General features: G+C 58.1%; 2 protein-coding genes across 4 annotated transcripts; both read left to right on the plus strand.

The window, feature by feature from the left end:
• The first annotated feature begins 215 nt into the window (after positions 1 to 215).
• MST1R (macrophage stimulating 1 receptor) lies at positions 216 to 14,085 on the plus strand. 3 transcript variants are annotated; one of them, XR_009732629.1, is made up of 21 exons: positions 216 to 2,228; positions 5,105 to 5,293; positions 5,368 to 5,496; positions 5,670 to 5,840; positions 6,577 to 6,737; positions 7,084 to 7,249; positions 7,363 to 7,499; positions 7,914 to 8,075; positions 8,172 to 8,265; positions 8,424 to 8,633; positions 8,741 to 8,887; positions 8,980 to 9,142; positions 9,311 to 9,412; positions 9,491 to 9,694; positions 9,966 to 10,046; positions 10,199 to 10,380; positions 10,508 to 10,617; positions 10,869 to 11,034; positions 11,412 to 11,548; positions 11,655 to 11,757; positions 13,546 to 13,633. XR_009732629.1 is itself a non-coding variant. In XM_061397527.1 (20 exons), the coding sequence occupies exons 1-20, from the start codon at positions 990 to 992 to the stop codon at positions 11,662 to 11,664; spliced, it is 3,960 nt and encodes a 1,319-aa protein (XP_061253511.1). In that variant the 5' UTR covers positions 216 to 989; the 3' UTR covers positions 11,665 to 13,638. The 3 variants fall into 3 exon arrangements, 2 of the variants coding, with proteins under 2 accessions (XP_061253511.1, XP_061253510.1); XM_061397527.1 differs by having other exon boundaries at positions 11,655 to 13,638; XM_061397526.1 differs by lacking the exon at positions 11,655 to 11,757 and having other exon boundaries at positions 218 to 2,228; positions 13,546 to 14,085.
• Positions 14,086 to 22,218: 8,133 nt separating this feature from the next.
• Positions 22,219 to 26,575, plus strand: LOC133235392 (uncharacterized). The gene has a single exon (XM_061396869.1). It carries the CDS (start codon positions 22,936 to 22,938, stop codon positions 26,548 to 26,550), a length of 3,615 nt encoding a protein of 1,204 aa, XP_061252853.1. The 5' UTR covers positions 22,219 to 22,935; the 3' UTR covers positions 26,551 to 26,575.
• Positions 26,576 to 26,855: the final 280 nt, after the last annotated feature.

Raw genomic sequence — 26,855 nt, forward strand, 5'->3', positions numbered from 1 at the left:
TTGGGCCTCCATGTAAGTCGCTTCTCCTCTGACTCTAAGATCCAGCCAACAGGGTGGGCCCCATCTTATAACTCCCACTGCCCTGGGCAGGCTGGATGCAAGGCAGTAGCCTCTGACCGCCATCCTGTCGCAGTCAGCCCCGAGCAGGTCCACAGAGGGATAGTCCCAGAAGGGAATGGCAACCCACTCCAGTATACTTGCCTGGAGAATCCCACAGACAGAGAAGCCTGGTGGGCTACAGTCATAGAGTTGGACACGACTGAATAACACTTTCACAGAGGGTAGTGCCACTCCTGGGGTCTCCTCACACCTCCCCTGTGGTTCTCCACACATTCCTGGCTTCTGGTCCCCACAAGGAGGGTTCCCTGGGCCCTGACCAGGAACGAGTGTCTGAGGATGTTGCTGTATCCTGGAGCCGAGAGACGGATACCAAATGGTCCTCAAACGTACTGGGGCAACCCCTCCCACTTCCGCCCAGTCGATCGTCAGGGGGCGGGACAGAACAGCTCAGATCTACTAAACGTCTCTTCGGGCCACCCTACACCCACTCACCCACAGGCCACTGAGAGAAAAGGGTCCAAGCGTAGGTGTAGGACTCAGGCTTCCGAGGGCGGGGAAAGTCGGCAAGCAGAGGGGCTGGGCTAGGCCAGCCAGCCAACCAGCAGGCCCCGCCCACAGCTCCGCCCCCACGCCCTGGTCCTGTCAGCCTGCCGGGGTCGCTCCGACAGACTTTGCTCTAATCTCCGGCTGGGAGCGGCAACAAGAGCAACAGGTGAGGCGGCCTCTCTGTCTATGTGTGCCAGCCCGCGCCAGGCGCTCGGACGCTGAGGGCAGGAGAGGGCGGTGGGCCTCTCAGGAGTCCTGGTGGGGTCAGCTGCCCCGGGGCTCCCCGGATCGACCCTCGACGCGGGTCCCAACCCAGACTTCGAGTCTGCTCCCAGCCAGGCCCGGGTCTGCGGGAACCTCCACGGGGCCCTACCTGGGCCTCGATGGAGCTCCACCCGCCGCTGTTCCAGCCTTTCCTCTTACTGCTGCTGCTGCTGCCGACGCTGCCGGCGGTGCCCGAGACTGGCGGGTCCTGGCAGTGCCCGCGCATCCCGTATGCTGCTTCCCGCGACTTTGCAGTGGAGTACTCGGTGCCCAGCTTCTCTGCCGGCGGTCCGGTACAAGCCGTTGCAACCTACGAGGGCGGCAGGGAAGGGAGTGCGGTGTTCGTGGCCACACGCAATCGCCTGCATGTGCTTGGACCTGATCTGCAGCCAGTTGAGAGCCTGGCCACCGGCCCTGCTGGGGCCCCTGGCTGCCAGACGTGTGCGGCCTGTGGCCCAGGCCCCCACGGCCCGCCCGGAGACACAGATACGCAGGTTCTGGTGTTGGAACCCGCGCTTCCCGCACTGATCAGCTGTGGCTCCAGCCTTCGTGGCCGCTGCTTCCTGCATGAGCTAGAGCCGGGCGGGACAGCCCTGCACCTGGCGCCACCGGTCTGCCTTTTCTCAGAGCACAATCGGCCAGAGGACTGTCCTGACTGTGTAGCCAGCCCTCTGGGCACCCTCGTGACTGTGGTTGAGCAGGGCCAGGCATCCTATTTGTACGTGGCATCGTCACTGGACTCGGCGGTGGCCGCCAGCTTCAGCCCACTCTCGGTGTCCATCCGGCGGCTCAAGGCCGACGGTTCAGGATTTGCAGCAGGCTTCGCAGCGCTCTCGGTGCTGCCCCAGCACCTCGATTCCTACCGCATCGAATATGTGTACAGTTTCCACGCCGGAGCCTTCGTCTATTTCCTGACGGTACAGCCCGCCGACGTGGCAGCTGCTCCTGGCGCCTTGCACACGCGCCTGGCACGGCTCAGCGCTGTCGAGACCGACCTGGGAGACTACCGAGAGCTGGTCCTCCACTGCCATTTCGCCCCTAAACGTCGGCGACGTGCAGCCCATGAGGGCGGGCAACCCTACCCGGTGCTGCGGGCGGCCCACGCTGCTCCAGTGGGCGGCCACCTAGCCGCTGAGCTGAGCATCCCTGAGGGGCAGGAAGTGCTCTTCGGTGTCTTCTCGGCTAGCAGAGACAGCAGCCCAGGTGCAGATCCCAACTCTGTGGTCTGTGCGTTCCCCGTCCACCTGCTGGACACTCTCATCGAAAAGGGCGTAGAGCACTGTTGTGAGCCTCCGGTCCCCCCTGGCCTCCGGCGAGGGCTGGACTTCTTCCAGTTGCCCAGTTTTTGCCCAGATGCGGTAAGCAGAAGGAAGCGGCTCTCACTTGTGAGCAGTGTGTGTTCACTTCCCATCCACGGCTGAGAGGGTCTAGGAGGGGGAAGGCAGGTGGGGAGAAGCTTTCTCTTCCACCCAGTTTCTTAGGGGGTCAGTCAAACCCCATACTGAAATCTCATCTCCTGGCCAGGCTAGATCCTGTTGCTAAACCCTTTTCCTGTTTCACCCTCTCATTTACCATGGCCTCTTGCTTTTTTGGGTAATTTCCCTGGTTATGGGAAAATTGGATTGCATCATAACTGTCTCTCTGCCAGGGATACTTCCAAACTCTGGGTATAATGTTGGTTGTCCCTTTCTACCTTCCCCCAGTTTATACACTTACGGACACACACAAAAAGTAGCCCCTCACCCCCAATCCACAGGCAGATACTCACAAATTCACCCAGACTCACATCTACTTACCAACAGTTTCGCTTTCCCTGTGGGAGTGCTTGTTTTGCTCTGCTTTCCCAAGAGGGTGGGGCAGGAGTTGTCAGAGAATGCCCCCCTCCACCCCTGTTCCATAGATCCTTCTGGGCCTTGAAAGTTGGTTGCTTGTCAGGCAGCCTGCCTGCCCTAGGCTTTATGGACCCACTCATCACTGATTGCTCTCCGTGGGGTGATGGGAAGAGGAATCAGGACATAGTGGGAAGGCAGCCTAGCTCTAGTGGATTCCAGGAGACTCACCCCGGTCTTATGCAAGCAACTATAAACATCTGCTTATGAGTAAAGGCCTAGGAGGGGCTGGCTGGATTGGTTCACCATGCAGGAGTCCCAGGCTTTCTTTCACCATACTTGGGGCCCTTCTCATCCCGGGAAGGAGGTTTCCCAGCCTAAGCTGAACTAAGGTGCTCCTCCCGGCAGACCCTGCTCAGGTTCCCTTCAGCCATGGTGTTAAGGAGCTAGAACAGAGACTAAGAGGATGGTCCTTAAAATGCTTTTTCCCTGAGGACAAACCTAAAACTGACTTCTTGAGGCCACTGAAACAGTCCCACCCTACTTATAAGAGATTAAAACAAGGAAAATGGGTGAATGAATGAAGGAATGGCCTTGGACAAGTGGCCTTTCAGGGAACTAATCCATAGTCACTGGTCTCAGAGTCGTTATCTGCCCTGTGGCTCTGGCCTTGCTGTGACATTCTTCACTGTCTCCTTTTGCTCTGATTGATGCCCCAGTGGCAGGAGGAGAGTTTACACACAGCGAAGGTGGGGAGATCTTCAGCCTCCTCCTTCAGCTGACTCCATCTGGGTTGAAGAGGCCCTAGGGGTGGGAATCCCTAGTCTGGGCTTAGGGAACCCTCATTGCCCCCCCTCCTTCTCTGTGAGGAATCAGGACCTCTCTCTGACTTGGCTAGGGGTCAGGAGATCAGAAGACACCCGGCCCCACTTGGCAGTACAAGGCTAATCTCCAGCCCTGCCCACAGTCTGGCCAGGCCCCCAGGCAGTGTGTGAACCAGCCTGTCCCATGTTTGACACAGCCTCTAGGAGGAAAGCCGCTCTGTGTTCCTTGTGGCTGCCCTCACGAAGCCTGAGGGCCTCTGAGCTGGTCCCTGCCCTCCATGGGTTCAGGTGGGATTTGAGTCTGGTGGAGTCACCCTCCTCTATGGGGTATTGGACACTTCAGTGTTTTCAGGAGGCTGGGACCCCCAGACAAGCCTAGGAATCCAGAGCTAAGGCCCTGGAGCCCAGGGGCACACAGACAGGGTAGGGCCTCTGCCTAGGGTAGGGCTTCTTTTCCAGCGCACAGCCCCACCTGTCCCTGAGTCATACAGAAAACACCTGGCTGGCTTCCTGCTAGGATCAGGACTTTTACTCACCTCCAGTTAGGACAGACTCCTAGTCCCCACCCACCCATGCTATAGATCCAGTGTGAGGAGTTTCAGGACCCAGCTCTATGCTGAGGTCTTGCTCTAAGACTTACAATCAGTGCTGAGGTCTCAGGACTGGGTTAAGCACACATTGTCAGACAGGGGCCTCCTATCAGGAGGAGGACCCTTAGGGCTGGCAAGGGACGGTCCCAAGCTACGAGGGCTACAGAGCCTTGCCTGTACCTTGCATCCAGCTCCAATACCCTTGCATCCATACCTTCACTTCTGGTTTCCCGGAAGCTTCTACAACTCTGACCTGGGGCACTGGGTGTCCCCCAAACACCTTCCTGCTAAAAACAGGAGAGAAATTAGTGTCTCCTGGCACCCAGGCCTTCAGGCCCTGGTTTATCTCTCCTGTACCTCGAAGGAGATACAGGTAGCGGCTGGAGGTGCTGGAAGATCTTTGGCGTCTCAGGGAGAAGGACCGTGTTACCAAGCCGGTGCCGCCCAATTAATCTCAGAGTTCAGCTCCTTAAGCAGGTGGAGACATTGAAGCCTAAAGAGGTGACAGGGTTTGTTGAAATATAGGGCAGGACCAGCAGGGGGCAGGAGAAGACTCTGGTCAGGAACTCAAGACTATCAACCCAGCTCCTCTCCTGGGAGGCGACAAGGCCTTTGACAGGTGGGCAGACCTCTCTGAGCCCGTTTCCTTATCTGTAAAATGGGAGTGATGAGAGAAGCCAACTCCACAGCGTGGTAGTGAGAACAGAATGGGGTTGTCTCTGGAAGGCTCCATAACACGTTATCAGAATGGCTGTGGCAAGGAAGGGCTAGGCTCTGGGCGGGGGAGCCAGCCTTCTGGCCTCGGCCTTCTTCCCTGGCCTGGCTACATCTGAGAGCCCCATGGTGGAAGGTGGGGTGCCTGGCAGGTCTGGGACCTTCTCCATCCAGGCCAGGTGAGGAGTGGGAATTTAGGCCACTGTGGTCCCTGATAGAGGCCTGAAGGGTTCAGCGCATGGAGATGAGCCCTGACTCCTTCTTTGACCTTCCCCAGCCTGGTCTGGGGGCCTCCAGCCCCAATATCAGCTGCCGCCACTTCCCTCTGCTCGTCAGCGGCAACCTCTTACGGGTGGACCTATTCAACGGGCTGTTGGGACCAGTGGAGGTCACGGCACTGTACGTGACGCGCCTTGACAACGTCACAGTGGCCCACATGGGCACAGCCGATGGGCGCATCCTGCAGGTGGGTCCTTTGTCTCTGCGGCCCCTCATCCCCAGATCCCTGTCCCCATTTTGCTCATGGCCAACCTGTCCCAGGTGGAGCTGGCCAGGTCTCTCAACTACTTGCTGTACGTGTCCAACTTCTCACTGGGCAGCAATGGGCAGCCCGTGCATCGGGATGTCAGACGCCTTGGGGACCACCTGCTTTTTGCCTCTGGGGACCAGGTAAGGTGGGCAGGGTAGGGCCTGGGGCTGGGCTGTTGGGAGCACAGGCTCCCGCTCGAATCCAGGGAGGCACTGACACACAGGCCTCACCACCCTGATTTACAGTGGAACCAGGGGTTCTAGGGGGCTTAGCCTCCCCCTTCAGCCACCCCTGAGATACCTGTCTGTTCCAGGTCTTCCAGGTACCGATTCGGGGCCCTGGCTGCCGCCACTTCCTCACCTGTGGGCGCTGCCTGCGGGCACAGCGTTTCATGGGCTGTGGATGGTGTGGGGGCATGTGTGGCCGGCAGAAGGAGTGTCCTGGCTCCTGGCAACAGGACTACTGCCCACCAGTGCTTACTGAGGTATGGCTTGCCTGTCAGGGCACAGTTAAGGGATGGGACCTGCTGGGCCTGGGGTGGGAGTCAGCAGGTCTTAACCATGATCTTCCTCAGATCTGGTATGTCCTAAGTAGCTACAAAGAGGGCACACACATTCAAAGACTTTGAGACAGAACAGTATTGAGTGGGGACTAGCATGTGACCTAGAGCAGGGGTCCCCAACCTCCGGGCTGCAGATCAGTACCTCCTGTTAGATCAGCTGCAGCATTAGATTATAAACAAAGTACATAATAAATACAATGTGCTTGAATTATCCCGAAACCATCTCTCCTCTTCCTGGTCCATGGAAAAACTGTCTCCCATGAAACCAGTCCCTGGTGCCATAAAGGCTGGGGACTGCTGACCTAAAGTGAAGGGATTCCCAGGTGGCGCTAGCGGTAAGGAACCCACCTGCCAATGCAAGAGATGGGGGTTCAGTCCCTGGGTCGGGAAGAGCCCCTGTAGAAGAGCGTGGCAACCCACTCCAATATTCTTGCCTGGAGAATCCCATGTACAGAAGAGCCTGGTAGGCTATAGTCCATAGGGTCACACAGAGTCAGACGTGACCGAAGCAACTTAACATCCAGCACGAAAGCATGACCTAGGGTGACTGGAGTGTGTGGCAGGCAAGGAGTATGGCAGAAAACTTAGGGGGAAGCAGACAGGGCTGAGAGTCCTGACCCATAGAGGGACTCAGGCTATGTTCTCCTCCCCCTTTCAGTTCTATCCCCGCAGTGGACCCCTAAGGGGCAGCACAAGGCTGACCCTATGTGGCTCCAACTTCTACCTGTACCCTTCTGGTCTGGTGCCTGAAGGCACCCATCAGGTCACTGTGGGTCGAAGTCCCTGCCGACTGTTACCTAAAGGCAACTCAGACCTCAGGTACGACCTGGTCCCTGCTGTTTCTGTCCCTGATGCATAAACCAAGCAGCCCCTTTGCTGTGAGATCCTGTCCTCAGCTTGCATGGGGCAAGCTGCGGTGGCTCTGCTTGTTTTGTGTCTGGGGTGACACCTCTATTCCTTTCTGAGCCTGCATGTGCCTTATCTGTCTGTTGAGTTATGGCCAAACTAGTCCCTGCACCGACAGTTCCTGTTGACCCAGGATTGAGGCATGGGTAGATAGATGCTATCTTTAAGCTCAGAGGAGACCTGTGATTTGTGGTGGGCAGGCCAGTAGGCCTGTGTGACCCACCGCCCCAGCCGACCTTGAGTTCCCTTGACGTCCCAGCCGACTGCCCCGGAAGGACTTCATAGAGGATTTTGAGTGTGAGCTGGAGCCCTTGAGCACGCAGGTAGCCGGGCCTGCCAACGTCAGCCTCACTGTGACCAATATGCCACTGGGCAGGCACTTCCGGGTAGAAGGTACCTCCATGCTAGGAGGCTTCTGTTTCATGGTGAGGTCACCTTGCCTTGTATGTGTCCTTGGGCAGGTGGGCAGTTCGGGCAGGGAAGGGTTTGGAGGGGAGGGCCTCCTATTCCAAGCTAAGCCATCTCCATGCCCTCTTAGGAGCCAGTGCTGACAGCAGTCCGACCCTTCTTTGGCCCTCGGGCAGGAGGTACCTGCCTCACCCTTGAAGGCCGAGGCCTGTCTATTGGCACCAGCCAGACTGTGCTGGTCAATGGGACTGAGTGCCCACTGAAACAGTAAGAGCCAGTGGGAAGGGGGAAGGGAGGCAACAGGGTCCCACATAGGGGAACCCTCACCAGGTAGGGCTTGGATCCCCGACAGGGTAGGGGAGGAGGGCTCAGTCACTCAGTGGAGGGAACGGTCCAGGAAGAAGTGTCTGTTTCTCCCTCCAGCCCCGAGGTGGTTTGGGGATGGTGAGAGAGCCCATCATAGTGTCCATTGACTGCAGCCAGCGCTATGGGGTCCCTGTTCCTCCCTGACTTCTTGGAGGCCTTACTGGGACCACCCTGTCTTCAAACAGACCATGGAGTTTGGGCAGATCGGGGAGATGACCGACAGAGGAACTGGGAGGGGTCTGTTGGCCCCTGGAGGAGCTGGGCCTGGCCATCACTTGGAAGGTGCCCCTGAGCCCAATCCCCCCTGTTCTGCAGGGTCAGCGAGGGGCAGCTTTTATGCACCACGCCCCCTGGGGCCGCTACTGCCAGCGTTCCCATTCGCCTGCAGGTAGGGGGCGCCGAGGTGCCTGGCTCTTGGAACTTCCACTACCGGGAAGACCCCATCGTCCTGGGCATCAGCCCCAAATGTGGCTATACGTAAGTGTCACCTCCTCGCCCATTCTGGTCTCTGAAGGATGAGGGATCCAGCCTCAGAGAGCACCCCGAGGCCCACCACCCCGCTCTCCTCCACAGTGGCTCCCACGTCACCATCCGCGGCCAGCATCTGACTTCAGCATGGCACCTCACGCTGTCATTCCATGATGGGGTCAGGGCAGTGGAGAACAGGGTGAGCGGGCGCTGGCAGCTGCTGAGTGGGCACTTGCCAGGAAGGATGAAGGCCACACCAGTCCCCTGAGTTCCGGCTCCAGCCCACGCTGGGTTCAGGGGGCCAGGGTGGCTGAAGGTAGGATACCGGGGCTTACCGCTCTCACCTGGGCCCCGCAGTGTGAGGGGCAGCTCCCGGAGCAACACAGGTGCCGCCTGCCCGAATACGTGGTCCGAGGCCGCCGAGGGTGGGTGACAGGGAACCTGAGTGTCCGTGGGGATGGAGCTCCTGGCTACACACTGCCTGGCTTTCGCTTCCTGCCTCCACCCCACCCACCCAGCAAGGACCTGGCCCCCCTGAAGCCTGAGGAGCACGCCATTAAGTTTGAGGTAAGTGTGGGGGATGAGGGGTGAGGACAGTGGAGGGGGTAGGGCTGCAGCCTCGCCGAAGGAGCATTGTGGGGGGCACTGGCCAGCCCCCGTGACTGTCTCTGCAGTACATCGGGCTGGGCACTGTGGCTGACTGCGTGGCTGTGAATGTGACTGTGAGTGGCAAGAGCTGCCAGCATGAGCTGCGGGGGGATGTGGTAGTCTGCCCCCTGCCCCCCTCCCTGCAACTTGGCAAGGACGGTGCTCCACTGCAGGTAGGCAGCTCTGTTGGCCCTCCTCAGGAGACACGGGTGGGGGGGGGGGGCGTCTACAGGCTGGGCCTGAGCTGCCACCTAATGCTCCCCAGGTCTGTGTGGATGGTAGGTGCTACACCCTGGGCAAGGTAGTGCGGCCAGGTCTGGAAGGGGTCCCCCAGAGCACGCTCCTCGGTGTCCTCCTGGCTCTGCTCCTGCTTGTGGCTGTGCTGGCTGCCATACTGGTCTTCAGTTACCGCTGGAGGAAGCAGCTAGGTGAGCCCTCCACTGCCATCCTGACCCAGCCCTCACCCCCAAACTATGACATCTCCAAGCCCCTATATCCTCTCTGTCCAGGCCTTGGGGGTCTGCCCACACCTCCTGGGTCTGGGTCAGCCTCTAGGACCTTGGAGTGGCTGGCTACTAGCAGGCATTTGTCCACAGTTCTTTCTTCGAACCTGGAAGACTTGGCCTCCCTGGACCGGACCCCTGGAGCCATGCCTCTGCCTCTGCTCCGCTCAGGCTCTGACTACAGAAATGGCCTTGGTGAGATGCTGGAGGTGCTAGAAGATGGGACCATACTGTCTGCTCCACCAGCCCCTCATTCCCTCTCTTCCTCCACAGCCCCTCCTATCACTGGCCAGGATTCCTCCACTCAGGTCCACAGAATATCCTCCTCAGACAGCGGGGATGGGTCCCGTGTCCCATTGCTGCGGAAAGGATCCATCCAGCTTGGGGACCTGGACTCTGTGCTCCTGTCTGAGGTCAAGGATGTACTGATTCCCCATGAAAGGGTGGTCACCCACGCTGACCGAGTCATTGGCAAAGGTATGAGTGCCAGACCAGGTGGAGCGGGGGAGAGATGGAGTCCTGAGATGACATGGGCTTGAGGAACAGTCAGGCAGGACTCTGAGCCTCCATTTGCTCATCTGTGAAATAGGAACTCTGTCTTCAGTGGGTTCTGGTGCAGATTAAGAGGGTATGGGAGGGCTGCAGGCTCTGCCATCACGAGTTGGAGTTCTGAGGTCTGGTTGCCGGTGGGTGGGAGTGGTGTGTGCTCTGGGCCCTGGGGCCCCTCTCACCATCTCTCCCTCATCAGGCCATTTTGGAGTTGTCTACCATGGAGAATACAAAGATGAGGCCCAGAATCAAATCCACTGTGCCATCAAGTCGCTGAGTCGTAAGTGGAACAGAGGCTGGGAGGATCCTTGTCCCTGCCGTGCTACCATCAGCTCCGTGACCCTGAGCGGGAGACTTTTGTTTCCTCCGTTTCCCCATCTGACCCTTATCAAGGGGTTCCCCGCCCTGGGCCTGACTCCAGCCTCCCTGCAGGCATCACAGAGGTGCAGGAGGTGGAGGCCTTCCTGCGCGAGGGGCTGCTCATGCGCCGTCTGCACCACCCGAACGTGCTGGCTCTCATTGGCATTGTGCTGCCCCCGGAAGGGCTGCCCCGCGTGCTGCTGCCCTACATGCGCCACGGAGACCTGCTGCAGTTCATCCGCTCACCCCAGCGGGTCAGTCGGTGCTTAGCTGACTCTGGGCTCTGGGGGGTGCATAGGTGGGGGGGGCTTGGGCAGCAGCTGGGCATGGAGCTGCTCGCCCTCACCTACTGGCCCACCTGTGCTCCCCACCCACCCCCAGAATCCCACAGTAAAGGACCTCATCAGCTTCGGCCTGCAGGTGGCCCACGGCATGGAGTACCTGGCCGAGCAGAAGTTTGTGCACCGGGATCTGGCTGCTCGGAACTGCATGTGAGTGGCCAGAGAGAAGCCAGGGGGCGGAGCGCTGGGGTGTGCAGCTGAAGTCGCCCGCAGGGAAGGCCCACGCTCCATTTCTTGCTATATAGCCCCGGACATGTCCTTCTCTTTCTGGTCCTCCATTTTTCTGTCTGCCCAGTGCAGGCTTGGGTTGGATGCTGTAGCTCAGAAACCCTGTGAGGGCCTGAGATAGATGGGTTTGGGTCTGGTGGGGACCAGTCCTGAGTGTGATCCTCCCCTCCCAGGCTGGATGAGTCATTCACGGTCAAGGTGGCTGACTTTGGTCTGGCCCGTGATGTCCTGGACAAGGAGTACTACAGTGTCCAGCAGCACCGCCACGCTCGCTTGCCTGTCAAGTGGATGGCGCTGGAGAGCCTGCAGACCTACAGATTCACCACCAAGTCTGACGTGGTGAGGCCCCACCTGCCCCAGAGTCCACCCAGCCTCAGACAACACTCGGCCTTGCCCATTCAACTCTGGATGTTGATGAACCCAGGGAACCCTGTGTTGGGCAGTGCCCATAGACCATTTGCCCATCTCTGGGCAGGTATCAGGGCAAGAGGTGGCTCTTCACAGGCAATCCAGGCCTTGCCAAGCCCCAACTCTGGGCAGGCTCGGAGGGGGGACAGAGCGAAGATGCTTGTGAGGTAAAGAAGAACAATTCCGATTTGCGGGTGGAGCCCCTCATTTCCAGCTAGCAGGCTCTGGGAGGGAGCAGACCTGGAGGGGTCCACCTGTCCCCAGATTTGAGCTAAGAGTTGAATCCCTTCACCTGTCCCCTCCCACAGTGGTCGTATGGTGTGCTGTTATGGGAGCTGCTGACACGGGGTGCCCCTCCATACCCCCACATCGACCCTTTTGATCTTACTCACTTCCTGGCCCAGGGTCGGCGCCTACCCCAGCCTGAGTATTGCCCAGATTCTCTGTGAGTATATGGACATGGTGACGGGGAGGGAGCTGGGACTAGAGACAAGAAGGTGAGGAGGGGGCTGGAGACAGAGTTCTTGCCTGGCTTTTTGACTCATTCTCAGGTTGACCTAGAAAGGGACCCTCTCTGGGCCTCAGTTTCCTCATCTGTGGACTGGTTCCGCCAGCATCAAGGCTTGGTGCTAGAAGGAGATCATGGTTGCCATGGTAACAGCATTCCTAATCATTGGTTGAGGCCAGTGATTTCATTTCCCAGCACTCCTCTCCCCACAATCCCCAGCAAGGGGGGCTGTTTTCCATCGCTTCCACTTACTTAACCTCAAGGAAAGGTTCCATTAGCTCCCACACTAAGCCCCCTCCACATCTCCAGATCAGAAATTGTTTTTCATTGGATATAGTTTCAGATTCCCTGTTCCCAGAGGCATGGCGGCAGCTGTGTTTCATCAGTGCCTGTCGGGTGGTTCAGCTTCATGAGCAGCTCGCATGCCTTAGCCATGCTCAGGTCTTTGAGGTTAGAATGGGAAGAACCAGGTCACAGGTAAAGGTGGCTAATGATTCCTGTCTCGCTCAGCTTGTGTTCCAGAAGGGTATGAGTAACACTTCCTCACAGCCCTGCCTGCCTTGCTTTTGCTTTTCATTATTTATTTCACTGATGCATCTGCTTCAAAGTCAGGGAAATTAATTTCTGCCTCTGGGTCAGGCTCCCTGAAACAGACTCTGAGATGGAGATTTACACATATGCAGGTGGTCGATTCCTAGGTTGGAGGCAAGGGAAGCAGGACTAGGGAGGCAGAGAAGTAGAGCTGTGATGCAGATGTAAAAGAGGCTGCTGTCCATCTCCTGGGATCTCTGGAATTGGGGTGGCCCTTCAGAGTTTTCTGAAATTGAGACCCAGGGGCCCGGGTCTTTGCACCAGACATACATCAGTCACTGCTTACAGCTGTCCAGGAGGAAGGCGTGTGAGCCTGGAGGAGGCATTTCTTTTCTACCTAGGGCAATTCCTAGAGGGCACCTCAGTCAAGAGCCATAAGCAACCACAGGGAGAATGAAGGGGGCCATGCCAGGATCCTCTAGACCAGGGAAGTCCCTTGTCTCTGGGCTTCAGTTTCCTCATCTGCAGAATTAGAGTGATCACAGTACCACCCTCAGAGTTCTCAGAATTATACGAGATTATCATGTGTAGGGCACTTTTAGTATCATTTAGGGCAGGGATGACATTTCCAAGATAAAGGGGCATGTGTTAGGACCCATCAGACAAACACAAAGAAACTGCTTGGGATCCATAGTGCCAAAGAAAGTGAAAGGAAAGTGAAAGAAAAGTGAAAGTGCTAGTTGCTCAGTCTTGTCCGACTCTTTGCAACCCTGGGGACTGTAGCCTGCCAGGCTCCTCTGTCCATAAAATTCTCCATGCAAGAATACTGAAGTAGGTTGCCATTCTCTTCTCCAGGGTATCTTCCTGACCCAGGGATCGAACCCAGGTCTCCCGCATTGCAGACAGAATCTTTACCACCTGAGCCACCAGGAAAGCCCATATGATGCCAATGAGTTGCCCCACAATCTTAGTGCTTTGAATCCCCATTTCCTCAGACCTGGGCTTCCTTCCTAGAAGACCTGTGATGATAACTGCAATAGCTTGTGAGCTGGGCCCTAAGCTCCGAACTTCACAGGAGTCTTCTCATTTTATACCCCAAAAGCCCTGTGATCAGAGAAGGATCCAGAGGCACAGAGAGGTTAAGAAACTTGTTGAGATCACAAAGCCCAGGTCACAGGACACAGGAGTCCAGCCTCTCAACCCCTGAGGCAATTCGACCTCTGCCAGAGTGGGAAGGCAGGCAGTTATAATAAGAGCTTCCCTGTAATTGGGTGAGGCAAGGCATTAGCCATGTCATCCGCTCTCGTCCACTGTGGCCTGCCAAGGGGCTAAGCGCAAGTGGATAGCCCAGAAGCTCTGGGTGGGGGTGCACCGTGCCCCTAATGTTTTCCTCTCCCCGGTAGGTACACTGTGATGCAGCACTGCTGGGCGGCGGACCCCATGGCACGACCCACCTTCGGAGAGCTAGCAGGGGAAGTGGCACTCGTGGTGGCTGCGCTGCGAGGGGACCACTACGTGCAGCTGCCCGTGGCCTACGTGAACGTGGGCCCTGGTGCCCCTGACAAGGCAATCATGCCCTTGGAACAGTCACCGTCCCCAACAGTGCACAGGAGCCCAGGGCGGCCCCGGCCCCTCTCAGAGCCACCGAGACCCACGTGACCTCAGCCCCAGGCGGGCCTCGGGGCTTGGACCTGCATAGCGGTGGCAGTTACCCCAAGCTGCCTCTGGGCTGGCCTCTGCCGTGTCCCGGTCCCTTCACCTTCAGGGGCATAGGAGGACTGCAAGGCATATTGGTCTCTCGCTCCTCAGGAGGACCCAGTGCGGGGATCCTTGATGCAGTATTTATGAGGTGTCTGCTGTGTGCCTGGCTGCTGGGCACAGGGGACTCAGGGGTGACCACTGGCCCTTAAATCAGTAAATGAATAAATGAATATTTAAGTACACTTTGTGGTAAATGCTATGAAAGGAAAAGACAGGCTGCTCTGAGGGAATGGAGGACAGCCCTAGACAGATGAAGAGGGAGGTAAGGGAGGCCACCCCAGGAGGTGACATTTTTGCTGGGATGTTGTCAGATGGTAACTGCGCCAGAAATGGTTGAGGAAAGAGTTTTGGCAGAGTGAACAGCCCATGCAAAGGCCCTGAGGCTGGAAGGGGGTTGGGTCAGCAAGAAGGCTCCAGAGAACAGGAAGGGCAGGCCAGGCCCACATCTAGAATACAGGGCCCTGGGGACTTTCAGATGGAACCCAAGAGGGGTGGGTTGAAAACCCAGACATGCAGCAGCCACGATGCCTTCTGCTGTTGCCCAGTCCTCCCATCCCATTGCCCAGGCCCTAGCCCCACTCCAGGGCTCCCTGCTCCACCTGCACCTTTCCCCTAACTGCCCGCCCCCACCCACTGTTAAGGCATGGAGACTTGTCCCCCTCTCCCCCAGTCATGCCAGCATTGCTCTTGCAGCCTTGAGAGAGATGAGCCTGCAGCAAGGCCTCGGCTCCACACTTTCAAGGCACCAGCTTCGAGGTGCAGACGGCTCAGGCTATTTATACTCGTCAAGGCCACAGTACAATAGCCACTAGAAGGGCAGCTCCACCAGAGGAGAGCATCTTCCTCCTTGGACTGCTGCTCCCCCATGCCCTTAAGGCTGAGGGGGCCACTGGGCCCTGTTTGGTGTGGACACCTGGGCAACCAGGGTGGTGGGGCCCCGGACCTGTGCCGTGGTGGGTCCTCTCTCTTGCTCAGGCTTCCCATGGCCTCTCTCTCATCAGCTGGGGGACCCTGACTCACCCTAAGGGAAGTAGGCTCCTGCCCCTTTGAGTCTCTGGCCTGTCATGCATGGAACCCTGGGTTTAGGGCAAGAGCCCCCTGGTAAGCAGAGTAGGGGTCTCCTTGGGACTGGAGCTGCCTAGCTGTTTTCTACCCATCTATTGCCCACTCTGTCACCTCAGGTCAGAGGAGGTCCAGATATGGGAACCTGAAGGACTCTGAGGACAGGTAGGTAAAGCTTAAATTGAGACTCAAGCTCTAGCGCAAGGGTCTGAAGATCAGGGCTCTAGAAGCTACAGACGGGTAGAGATGGGCTCCGTCTGCCCATTTACCACCTCACCCCTGATGCCCAAGAGTGCAGGCACAGAGGAGGAGGTTGTAGCTTTGCACACTCTGCCAGGGACCTCTGGGCTCCCTCCTTGCCTGTGTCACCCCTGAGGCTGGGAGAGAAGTGAGTGGAATGGTCCTGGAACCCTCCCACAGCTGTGGTCCCTGTACCAGTTGGAAAAGACTGTCTCCATCCCTCCGCCTGGTAGTCCTTGTGCCCTAATCTCATCCTGGGGATCTAAGGGTGACCCCAGGCTTGGAGCTGGGTGGGAAGTGAGGACAAGGCTCAGAGGCTTCACTGAAGTTAGACTGAGGCTCCGTCCCCACTGGGTCTCTGCAGCTTAGGGACCATGGTCTTATCATAAGCCCAGAAAAGAAAAGGATAAGAAAGGGTCTCAGGGAACTTCCCCCGTGCTTCAGTGGCTAAGACTCCATGCTCCCAATGCAGGGGGCCCAGGTTCAATCCCTGGTCAGGGATTAGATCCCACATGCCACAACTAAGAGTTTGCATGTCTCAACTAAAGATCCTGCATGCTGCAACTAAAGAGTCCACGTGTTGCAACTAAGACCTGGTGCAGCCAAATATATATGTATTTATATGTATGTAAGAGAGAGACTCAGAGAGGAAGGGGATTCTCTGGATGGGAGGGAAGCTTATGGAGGAGAGAAGGGAGACGGAAGACGCTCAGCGGGTGTCAGTTTCCCATGTAGCCAGAATGTGGGGCTTCGGGCCTGTTTCTGGGCCAAGGGCCTCCAGGGCCAGGATTCTCCAGGGAGGGGACACACTTAAGCAGATGCTTGACAGAACTGCACTGCCTCTCCCTAACACTGAAGCCCCCAAGCTCTGAACTCTGTTCTCAGAGCCATTTGATAGTCCTACGTTCATCTGGAGTGACTGAAGATGGAACTGCTTCAGGGTTTCCAGTTCCTGCCTGGGCCACCAGGGAAGAAAGGAGGGGTTAGTCCTAGCTGCCCGCCATGGGCTCAGCAGAACAGGAGCTTTGAGTGGCTTCCAGGGCTCATGAAGCCTGGGTTGCCTTTCCCTTATTTATTTGTTTGTTTTTTGCTTCTCCCTTGGGGGAGGCCTGAGTAGGGGCCGGAGCAAGAGGGAAATTGCTGGTGGCCCTGGTGGGCCCCGGGCCTGTAACTGGGGCTGGATGGGATGAGCGCAGGTTTCTCCCACGGCTTTGGAAGTCCAGTCTTCCCATCATGAGCTGGGGGGAGTGGGTGTCAGCTCATCTGCCTCATCTCCCTCCATTGCAGCTCAGTGGGGCTGGGGGCCGGCAGGTGCCAAGAGAGGCTGGAGGGAGGCCAGGCTGGGAGCTGGGGCTGAGGAAGCAGCAGATGACTCACAGCCTCCTGATTGCCCACTGGTGTCAGTGTCGTCTGGCACCTGGAGGGCAGACATGGGGTTGACCGACCTGCTTTGATGGGGGACCAGGAGTCTGGTCTGGGATTCCCCTTATGCCAAAGCCCCAGCCTTTCAGAGAATTTCCACAGGGATCCAAAGGCTCTCTAGGGGTTGCCCCTGAGGGCTCCAGACACAACCCCATTTCAAACCCTGAGACCTTTCTGGGACAATGACTTCATCGGTCATTCCCTTGGTGCAGCCCATGAGGCCCTGGGTGCACCTCTGATGCCACTGCATGAACTAACTCCCTGCAGCTGTAGGAGACCTGCCCCTCCTCCAGGGCTGGGTGGGGTTGGGGGTCCGTGGGTGCTGCTGGGAGGGTCTGAGGCTCAGGAAGACCCAGCATGCATCTTTCACACTTAGTGCCTCTGCCTGGAGAGAAGCAGCCCTGAGAATCGATAACCGAGCGTTGATCTGGCATCTGCCAGGCCCTGGTGAAAAACACCTATTACTCCACACTGGGCTGGAGAACTCTCCTCCGTGAAGACCCAGGAACCGAGCATCTCTTCACCCACAGCTTCTGCTCTGTCTGTGTGAGAGTCCAGTCAGCTCAAAGGTGGAGCTACTCCAGCCTGGAGGAGGTGGGATGACTTGAACCACCCCCAGCATTCCCCATCCGGCACTGGGGGCCAGCTGAGCCTTAGTCTCTCCCTCCATTCTTTTGGGGGTTCATTCCAGTCAGAGTTTTTAGCCCGATGAGCCTAGATGCCAAGAGAACCTAGCACCAGCTCCTGTCCCTCCGTGGCTACCCATTTGCCCACAACTTCAGCTCCACCCATCCAGGAGCTGGGATCGTGGAAGAGAAGCAGAGGTATTAATGGTCCTGACAGCCATCCTGTGCCGTGCAGGTGGCGGGAGGGTCCTTGGGTTTGGCCCTCATCAGTCTCATTGTTGCTCTGTGGGAGCTTCAGCTCGTGGGGCCTGTCCTGTGATGGTTGCTATTCTGAGCTCAGATGGTGGGAGCGGAGGGACATTGCTGAATCCCTGGGGCTCTGTACAGGCAGAGGCAGATGGAGCATGAGATCCAGGGGCATCCTTGCCTTCTCTCTCATTCCCCTTCATATTGGTTTAGCCACTCGCAAACTTGTGATCTTAGACTGGGCAGCTGGGATCTGGGAATGCATCAGGGAAGACAGGGGACTCAAAAGCAGCTGGTGGCCAAGATCGCAGGATTCAATTAGCTCTGAAGCCAGATCTCCCTTTCTCGTGCCACAAGTTCCCCCACTCCTGCCGCCCCGACCCCGCCCCCCCCACCCCCGCCGCTGCCGCCGATTCAGTGCAGCCAGGACCATGGAGACTTAGAGGCCCCCAGAGGCACACAGCCCATGTGTCTGGGCTGTGCTCCTGCCTGGAGTGCCCTCCCTCCACAGATCTAAGTGCTACCATGTGCAGCCTCTGGGACACAGGGCTGGTGTCTGAGCCCCTGGACAGTAGGCAGGGATGAGCTTCTGGGGAACCAGGCATTACTTTTCACTCCATTAGCAAGTGGTTGTCTGCACTGGGAACGCTTTAAGACTTTTTTTTTTACATATTTTATTTTATTTATTTATTTGGCTGCACCAGGTCTTAGTGTTGATACAGGGGCTCTTTAGTTGCAGCATGTGGGATCTAATTCCCTGACCAGGGATTGAACTCAGGGCCTTTGCATCAGGGAGTGTGGAGTCTTAGTCCGTGGACCACCAGGAGAGTCCCCCCAAGGCTCCTCTGTAGTTCCTCTGGGCTACACGGTAGTGACAGCTTCAGCCAGCCATCGGTCCTGCTGACATGTCTCTCCGAGCTGGGGAGCCCCCTCTTCAAAGGTGGAAAGGAATTCTTTGGGCTGCCCCATCCCTCTGCCCCCATGGGCTCCTGCCCTGCTTTCTTTGACCCAGCCATCTGTTCTCAAAGTCTCCCCCACCCTCCACAGGGACCAGGCAGGAAGGCAGCCCTCCTCACGTCCCCATCGCAGGTGTGGTGGGAGGTCTCTTCTCGCTAGTCTTAAGGCCCTGCTTCTGGCAGCAAGGACTCCCTCCTCCCCCCTCCCGACTCCTGGCTGGATGGGGGGCTGCTCCCAGGGAAGTGGTGGGGGGAGCTGGCGCAGCCCCTCAGCCAGCTGTGGACAGCAGTCAGGGTGGCTCTGCTGTTGCCCTCCCTTGTGGCTGGTGCGGCTGGCCATCTTTCACGCAGAGTTACGTAAGCTTGAGTCAATTGGAGCTCAGAGCGGTTCATTGTGGGCTATTTTTAAGCTGTAACACATCACAGCAGAGGGGTCACTGCACCATGGCTTGCAGGGAAGGTTGTTTAAACATCTGTTATTTAAATTTTCCTGCGCCTTAGAGCTCAAAAGACACGTCTTCCCTCACTCTTGGATTCTGCCTTTCACATCCCAGGTGAGGTGTATTATCACCCCTCATCCCACCACAGCTTCCTCTAGGGCTGGGCTTTTCTGCACCATAACTGCCATTATTTGGGATCAGGCAGGGAATGGGGCAGGGAGAAGGTGCCAGCTCCATGGAATGGGTGCACCTGGGCCAGAAGAGACTTCCAGGGAAGCAGGAAGTTAGAGTTCACAGGGAGGAGAGGAAAATGCAGAGTGCTGGGTATAGAGTTGAGAGGCGGCAGATACAGCCTTCCTCCTGGGGGGGCTTTGGTTTCCCATCAGGACCCACCCAGAGAGGGTTGATAACAAGGTCCTTTCGGGGGGCTTTTCAGAAGCCTGCCTTTGCCTGGGCTGTGTTCCTGCCTGGAGTGCCCTCCCGCCACAGATCTAAGTGCTACCCATGTGCAGCCTCTGGGACACAGGGCTGGTGTCTGAGCCCCTGGACAGTAGGCAGGGATGAGCTGCTGCATTGCTTTTCACTCCATTAGCAAGTGGTTGGCTGCACTGGGAGCCCCTTAAGACTTCTTTTTTACATATTTTATTTTATTTATTTATTTGGCTGCACCAGGTCTTAGTTGAGGTACATGGGCTCTTTAATTGTAGCATGTGGGATCTAGAACCCTGACCAGGGATTGAACTCAGGGCCTTTGCAACAGGGAGTGCAGAGTCTTAGTCCCTGGACCACCAGGAAAGTCCCCCTAAGGCTCCTTTTGATCCTAGATTTTTTTTAAGATGTCTAGAGTCTTCCCAGAGTGCAGGGCGGGGAAGGCAGGTCACCTAGAAGAGTGCAGGGCCAGGGACTTGATGAGCTGACCCCTGGGAACACCACCGAACCCAAGACATGTCTGTGTTGAAAAACCAGGTCTGGGGAACTTGGCTGCTCACGGGGCCTTTCCTGCCTACCGTCCCCAGAACCTCCTGGGTAGGAGGATTCCAGCCTGATCCGTGAGGAAGGAGGGTTTCTCAGAGTGAGCGGACTGTCCCCATCTCCTGGAGTCTGACCCTCTCCCCAGGGTTTGGGGCTCCCCCAACTCTCCGAGCCAGCCCTCGGGTCAGGTGAAGTGTGAAGAGAGGCAGCACTGAAACCTGCCCTCACAGAAGAGTCTCGGTATGGCCCTCCCCTCAGACTGAGCTCCTCCCTGTTGCTTCTTGGCCCCTTCATCCCAGGCAGCCCTCAGCCTGGGGAATGGGCTCAGCTGGGGGGGAGGGGCTCTCCAGGTTGCCATGGCAACATGTTGGCCCTCCTCACTTTCCAGAATCAGAAATAGAATTGGATGCCCTTCTTCCTGGTGAGAGACTATTTAAAAACATGTTGGGGGGAGGGGTACAGGGGCAATGTCCCTGCCTGATCCCCAAGAGGGGCTGGGTAGAAGGGGCCCAGCCTGGGAGCTTCTCTGACTGCCCCACTGCCCCTCCCCTTAGCTGGATGAAGCCGAGTGGGCTTTGATCAGCCAAGAATTGTGAGTACAAAAGACTCAGCCTGGTCCCACAGGGTAAGTAACTAGCCCCTACTCAGCACCGCCAGGTTCCTGGGAGGCACTGGCTTAGTGCCCGCCAGGAAAATGCCCCCTCCCAGGCCTGAGCCGCCTGCTAAGCTACCGGGAGAAGCAGTAGGGCCAAGTGGGATATAGCTTGAGTATCGAGGGATTGAGGCTGCAGAGCTCGGAAGGGAGGCATGTTGGTTCCCTTCCAGCAGAGTCCATGCCCGCCTGGCCCTGGGCATGACACCCAGTGGTGGCACCGGAAGTTACAGAAGTGTGGGTCCCGAGCTTGGTGGCCTGGCCTCGGATTCCGCTCTACAACTCACTAGCTGCAACCTCCGCAGTTTCTCTCTCCTCCCTGTGCCTTGGTTGCCTCGTCTGTAAAATAAGGATGACAGCACCCGGCTCTCACTGAATTGCTGTGAGGCTGGCTCGCGGTGCTCAGCACTGCCAGGTGCAGAGGAAGCGCCCAGTCCACAGCAGTCGGTGTTCTCTTTTGCCATCAGGGGTGTTTGCGTCCCAGGTGGGAAAAGCTGTCTCTGCTCCAGACTGCCTTCTCTGGTCCTTCCTTCGTGGGCCACACCCTTCTCAGGTCAGTTTGTCGCAGAGGACCTCAGCCCTGGCAGAAAGGGTTATGCCTCACTTCCCCAGGAGGTGGGGGGATGGCTCAGGGATGGCCAGGCAGTGATTTTCAGGGCCTCTCTCCCCGCCCCCCGCTCCAGCCCTCCCACAAGCACAACAGGCTGCTACTAGCATCTCTGTCACGGGGAAAAACAAAACCAGATTAAACAAACAAAAAAAAGCAGTATGCTCGGGGACAGATTACTGAGGTGAATAGTGTTCAGCAAGCCTGTGTGTGTGTGTGAATGCACGCATGCACAGGCCACAGAGCCTTGGGCCATGCCATCTTCCTGGACCATAGTCTGTCCAGAGACCTCTGTCCCCCTTCTTCATCAAAAGCGGCATCTGGGGAACGGGGAGGGGCCCTGGGGGCCTGAGCCGTGGCTGAGTCAGGCTTTGCCCAGGAAGGTACAGATGAAGCACCAAGCTAGCCTTGGTCCCTGGTCACATCGCTTCACACCCCATGGCCATCCATAAGCACTATTTTTAACTTTGGTGAAAACACACCGTTTCAGAGGACAAGACTATAGCCGCTTTCTCCACAGACCTGTTTCCTGGGTAGAAAGACTGAGGCCTGAGAAAATAGCCCTGGGGGACAAGAGGGAAGAGGCCCAGGGCTCATAGCTGGGGGTGGGAGGAAGGTCTGACCCCACCCCAGTCAGAACTTCCAGACTCAGGCCTTCGGCTATGGGGGCGGTCCCCAAACCGAGCCTGTTTTCTATGGCTGCCAGGCTCAACTGGGCCTGGGCTGGTGGGCCAGAAGGGTCCCATGCCTCCTGGACCCTCTGTTTGCCATCTACGAAATGGAGCGTGGAACCGCCCACCTGTCTAATACCCTCCTTTCGCGTGTGCTGCCCAAGCCCAGTCCTTTGTCCCACATGTCCTCACTGTGTGTGGTCCCGGGACCCAGTCCTTCACCCACCATACTCCCAGTGTGGAACCAGCCCTGAGCCCTCGGCGTGGGCAGTCCCCTAACCTCTGTGTCCCTGTTGTGCCCCATTACATAATTGCTCTTTGGCTGGTCCAGTGTCCTATGCCCAGTATTCTGCCAGCGTGAGGCTCACACAATGTGACAAGAGCTAGAACACTGTGACTGGAAGGTTCTGAGCAGAGGCCCCACCCCCACCCATGTCACCCCCATCCCCACCTCTGTGGGACACTGGGCTGGGCCTGAAGGACATGTGGCTCTGGGGAGGGGGCTTTGGGAGGCACAGGCAGAGGAAAACCATCTGGAGCAGAAAGACTGCCAAGGAGCGTCTGTCCCTGGAGCAGGAGCCGGGGAACATGGTGGAGGGGAGTTAGAGCCTGAGTCTGGGCCCCTCACCCACTTCCGGCTCTCAGGACTGAGTGGTGAAGGGGCTTGGCCTCCCCTCTCTCCCCATGGGCCTCACACACTTCGAACGGCATCCGTGGGTCAGGGTTTAAGCATCAAGTTGCCACGTGGGAAATGGGGAAAAAGAGCCAAGTCTGGCATCTGAGGTAGACTGGGAACCCAGGGGCTTCGCTCGGCGTCTTCCCTGCCTATACTTTTTTCCCCTCGGTCTTATACGGTCCTTCACCTCTAGGAGCTCTACCCTCGCTCTTGGGCTGGCCTGGGCAGAGTGACTACCTGACTGTCAGAGAGGAGGACAGTGTAGGGTTGCCAGACTTCACGGGGATCCCTTGCTCTTCCCATTACCCAAGATTCCCTGGGCAGGCCCCCATTCCTCAGGGGGGTGGGGCCCCTGGTTTCCCACACTCTCTCACCCTCCCCCAGGTCATGGGGGTGCTATGATGTGTGGGGTTGCCACGGCAATGAAGCGGGGGCAGGGCACCTAGGGCATGGAGCAGGACTATGGAAGTCACCAAGAAAGTGGGGGGCCCTGATCCATCGGGCCCCCAGGGCCACCCCTCAATTTGCAGCCAGCAGCTGGGGGGTGGCGTTAGAAGGTCCCAGGGACCATGGATAAACTCAGGATCCGCATCCTCGAGGCATGAGGTGCCACTGTCCACCGAGGCCAACTCAGATGGGGCCTATGGCTCAGCCTCCCAGGCCCACACCCATGAGCCCTGTCATCAGCACCTCCGGGAGCCTACGGAGGCTACCTCCCAATGTGGCTATGAGAGGGCCTCCCAGGACACCCTGAGACTCCCCTCCACTAGCTTATTCCCAGGCTCTTTCGTGGGAGCCCAAACACATCTCGTCATGGAGACCAGGACCCCGGCCCTACCGGTGTACACGCGCGGTGATGCCTCCAGTGACACGGCCCAGCATGGACTCTATTGTTCCCGGCTTCAGGTGCAGGTGGTGGGGGAGGGCAAGGCTCCAGCTAAAGTCCTCGTAGGCTGGGGCAAAGGCCCCTGCAGCCCGGAGCAGACTGCCCCAGCGGGCATTAGGAAGAGCCGATGGCTACCGTATATCCCTTTAGGGGAAGATGGCTCACCTGCAGCCCAAGGTCCTTTTCTGGCTCCAGGTCATGATCAGAGCCAGGGCAAGGGCCCAGGTCCGGTTCAGGCTCTTCCAACGCCAACTCCAACCCGGGCCAGTACTCCAGGTGTGGATCCAATCTCAATGGCAGGAGCAGAATCTTATCCCTGCAACCCTGACCACCTGACTGATACCAAAGCCACCACCAAGGGCCTGTCCCAAGACCTCTTGCCTGGGAAATATGGCAACCAGTGGCCAGTCCAGTTGGATTCTTCCAAAGGGGTCACATCCTGCCAGAACAAACTGAATTTCCATCCTCAGGAGGAGCCTCCCACCCCAGCACCCACCCTAAACAAATCCCAGGACCAGAGCCAGGTACACGAGGTTACCCAAAGGCCAGTGTTACCCAGGCATCCCAAGAAGCAAGTGGAGAAGCCCCTGGTCGGTATCTCTAGGCCAGGCAGCCCCAAACCAGGCTCAGGGCCTCCAGGAACCCCCAAGAGCCAGAGGGACAGCCAGGAGATCCGCAGCACTCAGCAAAGTCAGCAGCCCCTCAATGTTTGCAACAACCCCTGCTCCAGCAGGCCGCCATCTGCCTGCCAATTAAGTGGCCACAACCCAGCCCCAGTACCTCCCAGGGAAGCCATGCAGATACCTGCCTCCAGTGCCCCTACCTGCCAGTTACGGGATGCTGTGGAAGACCGTGTGCTGGTGTTTGACATGGCCACAGGCAACACCAGGATGGGGCTGCTGTGTCATGATCCCATGGGCTCCCGGGCAGTGTTGGTGGGCCTCATGCCCACCCACCCACCCATCTATGCTTCCGAAAGCACGCAACCCACCCGCCCACTGCCCATGCCCATCCTCACCCCTGACAGCGATCGTTCCAGCTTCTGGTCCACCACGGCCGTGGTGTCCAGCCCCGTGCCCTCCAGCCTTTCATCGGGAAGCTACCGAGAGGTGGCCCTGGTTCCCAAAGAGGCCAGGGTCCACCTGGAATCACGAGGCTCCACTGGTGCTGAGACACCCATGAGGATGGGGATGCTCGGAGGGCCTGTTCTACTGGGGACACCACTCCAATTTGGAGAGAGGATCCTGAGCCATGCCCATGATCCTGGCTGGTCCAAACCTGATGCTGAAAAAAACCAAGGGAGTCGCACTATCTGGATGCTGGATGCCCCTGGGATGCAGGACACCTCTCTGGACCAGACCAAGAAACAACAGTGGATGAGCTCAGAGCACACCACAGAGCCGGTGCCAGCAGCCAAAAACCAGGAGGTGCTCAGACCCCCACTCCAGGAGGATATAGGCAGCCACAATCAGAAAGAGAGCTGTCACCCTGACAGCCCTCAGGTCAAACGTGCTGGGCAGGCCCCCCTTGGTGGTCAGCCCCCACTAGCTGAGCAGGCCCCCTCCACCAAGCAGCCCCCACTTCCTGTTCAACCTCCTCTCACTGGAACCCCTATTTCCAGGCAGCCTCCCTTTTCCCAAGAACCCCTCATCTCCAGTGAGCCCACTCTCTCAAGGGGTGCCCTGACCACTAGGGAGCCTGGTCAGGCTTCCACCCTGGGCCAAGAAGGTGAGCCACTGGGCCCGCCTACCCATGTGGAGGTACACCGGATGCCCCCCGAGGAGACCTGCGTCTATGTAAACAGAGAAAAGGTTGGTGCCAGTGCTGCCCAAAGCTCCAGCATACATCGGCTCTTGTCCTGGCAGCATGGCAGCTCCCCCAAGGTGCAGGAGAAGCAACTTTCCCTGATCGCGATCACCGCACCCAGCCCCGGTTGCAAGGTCTTGCCCATGGTCACAGTGGACACTCAGCTCCAGGGTCCCCAATTTAAGCTGACAACCGAGGACATGACCCACTCGCCAGTGGCTGCACACCTCAGCCTGCTCCGTGGGGCCTGCTACGAGCTGGTGCCCACCGTGGATGCCCTGGCTGTACGGTCCCCAGTGCTCTGCCGCCACTCGCTGGGCCCCTACCAGGACATGGCTGCCGTGGTGATTGACACAGGCACAGGCTTCACCAAATGCGGGCTGGCTGGAGAAGACCACGTCCTCAGCGTGCTGCCTTCACGCGTGCAACTGCTGCAACACCCAGTCCAGGGCCAGCCCAGGTACACGGTGCCCGAGAAGCAAGAGCCCTCCTATTCAATGCTAAATCGAGGCGTGATCTCTGACTGGGATGCCCTGGAGGTGCTATGGCAGCACCTGTTCTACTGCAGGCTGGGCGTGCAGCCCGAGGAGCTGGCTGTGCTTGTGGCCGACTCACCCATCTCCCCGCGCACCAACCGAGAAAAGGTGGCTGAAATACTCTTCGAGCGTTTCCATGTGCCAGCCATGCAGACAGTGCACCAGGCCCTGCTGGCGCTCTATGCTTACGGGCGCACCACTGGGCTGGTGCTGGGCAGTGGCCACGGCACGTCCTACGTGGCTCCCATTGTCACTGGGGATCTGGCCCCCCTTGACACCTACCGGCTGGACGTGGCAGGTTGCGACCTTACGGAACACCTGGCTCAGCTGTTGCTGGCGGGTGGCCAATCACCGCTCAAGGCAGAGCTGGTCAACCAGATTAAAGAGACCTGGTGTTACGTGGCCATGGACATGAAGGCTGAGCTAGCCCGCATGCAGTCCCAGACCCAGGTGGATTTTGTGCTTCCGGACAAGCAGGTCATCACACTGGGCTCTGAGCGCTTCTGCTGCCCAGAGGCTCTCTTCCAACCCAATCTGCTGGGCGTCAATCAGCCGGGCCTTCCACAGCTAGCCCTCCTCAGTATCAGCCGGCTGGAGGCCAAGCAGCAGGAGCAGCTGCTGGCTAATGTGGTGCTGGACGGTGGCAGCACCCTGTTGACTGGCTTTCCTGAGCGCCTGAGACAGGAGCTGGGCCCTGGTACCACCGTGCTGGGCTCTCCGCACCGGGCCGTTGCTGCTTGGCTCGGAGGCTCCATCATGGCGTCTCGGAACTCCTTCCAGAGCCTGTGGTTCAGCCGCCGTGAGTATGACGAGGAGGGCCCATGGGCCATTTACAAGTACCATCTATGAGCACATAAAAGTTCTGTTTCTGCTTGCTTTGACTACCATGGTGTATTTTAGGCACAGGGTGGCGGAGAGAAGGGCAGGGGTTGCAGGCATGGGGTCAGGGATGGGGGCCTTGGCACTCCCAAGGTACACCCTCCTCTACACACTGGAATTCCGTGGGCCTTGGCAATTCTGTCCTTTCCAGGGAGGCCCAGAGCCCTTTGGCTGACATTGGCCCTGGGCTAGCCTGACCTTTACTGCACCCCAAGGGCAACCAGAGAGAGTGGCTGCTGTGGGTTTTGCCCTGTTGCCCTGGTGACAAGCTCAAT

This window comes from Bos javanicus, chromosome 22 (assembly GCF_032452875.1).
Source record: "Bos javanicus breed banteng chromosome 22, ARS-OSU_banteng_1.0, whole genome shotgun sequence".
NCBI classification, from domain to species: Eukaryota; Metazoa; Chordata; class Mammalia; order Artiodactyla; family Bovidae; genus Bos; species Bos javanicus.

Excerpts from the sequence above, each read along its gene's own strand:
- MST1R (XM_061397526.1), top strand. The coding sequence starts at position 990 with ATGGAGCTCCACCCGCCGCTGTTCCAGCCTTTCCTCTTACTGCTGCTG. Across the intron at positions 5,294-5,367 it reads CCGATGGGCGCATCCTGCAG|GTGGAGCTGGCCAGGTCTCT; the intron begins GTGGGTCCTTTG and ends AACCTGTCCCAG. Across the intron at positions 11,035-11,411 it reads TCACCACCAAGTCTGACGTG|TGGTCGTATGGTGTGCTGTT; the intron begins GTGAGGCCCCAC and ends CCCCTCCCACAG.
- LOC133235392 (XM_061396869.1), top strand. The coding sequence starts at position 22,936 with ATGGAAGTCACCAAGAAAGTGGGGGGCCCTGATCCATCGGGCCCCCAG.